Source organism: Hyperolius riggenbachi, chromosome 9 (genome assembly GCF_040937935.1).
Source record: "Hyperolius riggenbachi isolate aHypRig1 chromosome 9, aHypRig1.pri, whole genome shotgun sequence".
In the NCBI taxonomy this organism is placed as follows: Eukaryota; Metazoa; Chordata; class Amphibia; order Anura; family Hyperoliidae; genus Hyperolius; species Hyperolius riggenbachi.
The window spans coordinates 195,345,447-195,347,255 of record NC_090654.1 but is presented as its reverse complement, the minus strand read 5'-3'; the positions used below and the strand labels follow the sequence as shown (position 1 = coordinate 195,347,255).

The 1,809-nt window shown below is 45.4% G+C and overlaps 1 protein-coding gene across 1 annotated transcript; it reads right to left on the bottom strand.

Annotated features, from left to right (window-relative positions):
* Positions 1–333: 333 nt before the first annotated feature.
* Positions 334–1,809, bottom strand: LOC137533587 (piggyBac transposable element-derived protein 4-like). The gene has a single exon (XM_068254943.1). The coding sequence runs from the start codon at positions 1,807–1,809 to the stop codon at positions 334–336; it is 1,476 nt and encodes a 491-aa protein (XP_068111044.1).

Sequence of the window (1,809 nt, the reverse complement as noted above, 5' to 3'; positions counted from 1 at the left end):
ACAGATAATTTAGCATGAAAGAGTAATGCAAATAAATTCATACTTTTTTGCATGAAAAAATAATACAAATAAAATAATACAATGTAATGAATGTAATGCTAATCAGAAAAAAAAAAAACTAATAAAGCTCCCGGGTATGGTAAATTTTGAAACATGGGACTGCACAAAGACCCACGTCACAGTCAGGACAGTGGAACCTGGTTTCTTTTCTTATTTTTTTGCCACTGCTGTCCTTCTTTGAGCAGCAAACGACACACATCCGACTTGGTGTTGCCTTTTTTTCTGTCGGCGGGACGTATTCCACAAAGTGACGTGCAGTTAGGCGTTCTGGATTTACCACTCCAGCACCATGACGTCCAGGTCTCCTCGCCGCTGTGGGTGAACTTTGGTGTGTAACAAATATGGACTCCACAACTTTCCAAATAAAGTCAGCATGAATTTGAAGAGCACATAGGAGTTCCAAAGACACTGCTCCAGAAGATGCCGAAAAATTTTCTTATAATATTTTTTTTGTTGTTTCCGCATCGCTGGATAGAAGGTGGTCTCCTGGTCAGATTTGTCCACGCCTCCCATAGTGTTGTTGTAATCCAACACAAGCTGTGGTTTGACGACCTCTTTCCCACCTCTTGTGTGGACTGTCACTGTGGCGGTATTGTGCACGGTGCTCATCAGACACACGTCTTTTTTGTCCCGCCATCTCAGCGCCAGAATTTTGCCTTTTTGCCAGGCCACAATGTCTCCAGGCTTAAGCTTTTTGGCGCCAAATGACGTTGGCATGTCGCGCCTGTTAGGCCTAACTGTGCCATAGCAATCAGTTCGGTTATGCAAAAGGACCTCAATTAGCTCAGGAGAGGTATAAAAATTGTCGGTTGTGACACAGTAGCCCTGATTTAGAAGTGGCTCGAGAAGTGTCAGGACAGAGGACGTGGCCAGACCATAGCTGCGGAAAGTCTCGCTAAATGTTGTCCCCTTTCCTGTGTAGATAACGGCATTCCATATATATCCAGAGCTGGATTCACACAGGCGATAAGATTTTATCCCAAATCGTGCCCTTTTAGACGCAATATATTGTATCCAGCTGAGCCGTCCTTTATATGCCATGAGGCTTTCATCGATGCTGATGTCTCGCTCAGGCACATAGGTCTGCTTGAAGTTCCTCAGTATAAGTTGGCTTACATCCCAAATTTTACGAAGTTTCGGTGCCGGATGTGTGTTTTCGTCATATTCCTCGTTATTTGTAAAATGTAGGAACTTCATAATCAAAGAAAATTTATATTCCGACATGACGCATCCAAAGAAAGGAGTAGCCAGTAAATGATTGGTGGACCAATACATTTTCTGCATTGGTTTCCCCACAACTCCTTGTAAGATGATTAGGCACAGGAACTGCCAAATGACATCTGAGGTCACCGGTTCCCATGCTCTGACTCTGGAACACCTCAGATGTGAAGTCGCCATTTGCTGCTCTGCGTACCTGTTTGTCTCAGAAACAATTTTGTCGATGACGTCAGCTGTCAGAAACAATTTCAGGTACGTCAAGGGGTCGCTGCCTTCCACCTCCACCTTCAAACCTGATGAACCAGTGAATGGGAATCTCGGCGGCGGAGCTTGAGGCGTACTGCAATCAATTGCGCACCAGGTGCGCACATCTCGGACATCAAGCGACGAATCCTCACCGCTGTCGCTTTCAGCATCAGACGACGAACTTTGCCAGGATTCGCTATCGCTTGCATCAAGTGCGTCAAGTTCGCTGTCACTTTCCTGCAGCTGAAGAACAGCTTTTGCGCTGGACGCACGCTTGGACGCCAT

Excerpts from the sequence above, each read along its gene's own strand:
- LOC137533587 (XM_068254943.1), bottom strand. The coding sequence starts at position 1,809 with ATGGCGTCCAAGCGTGCGTCCAGCGCAAAAGCTGTTCTTCAGCTGCAG.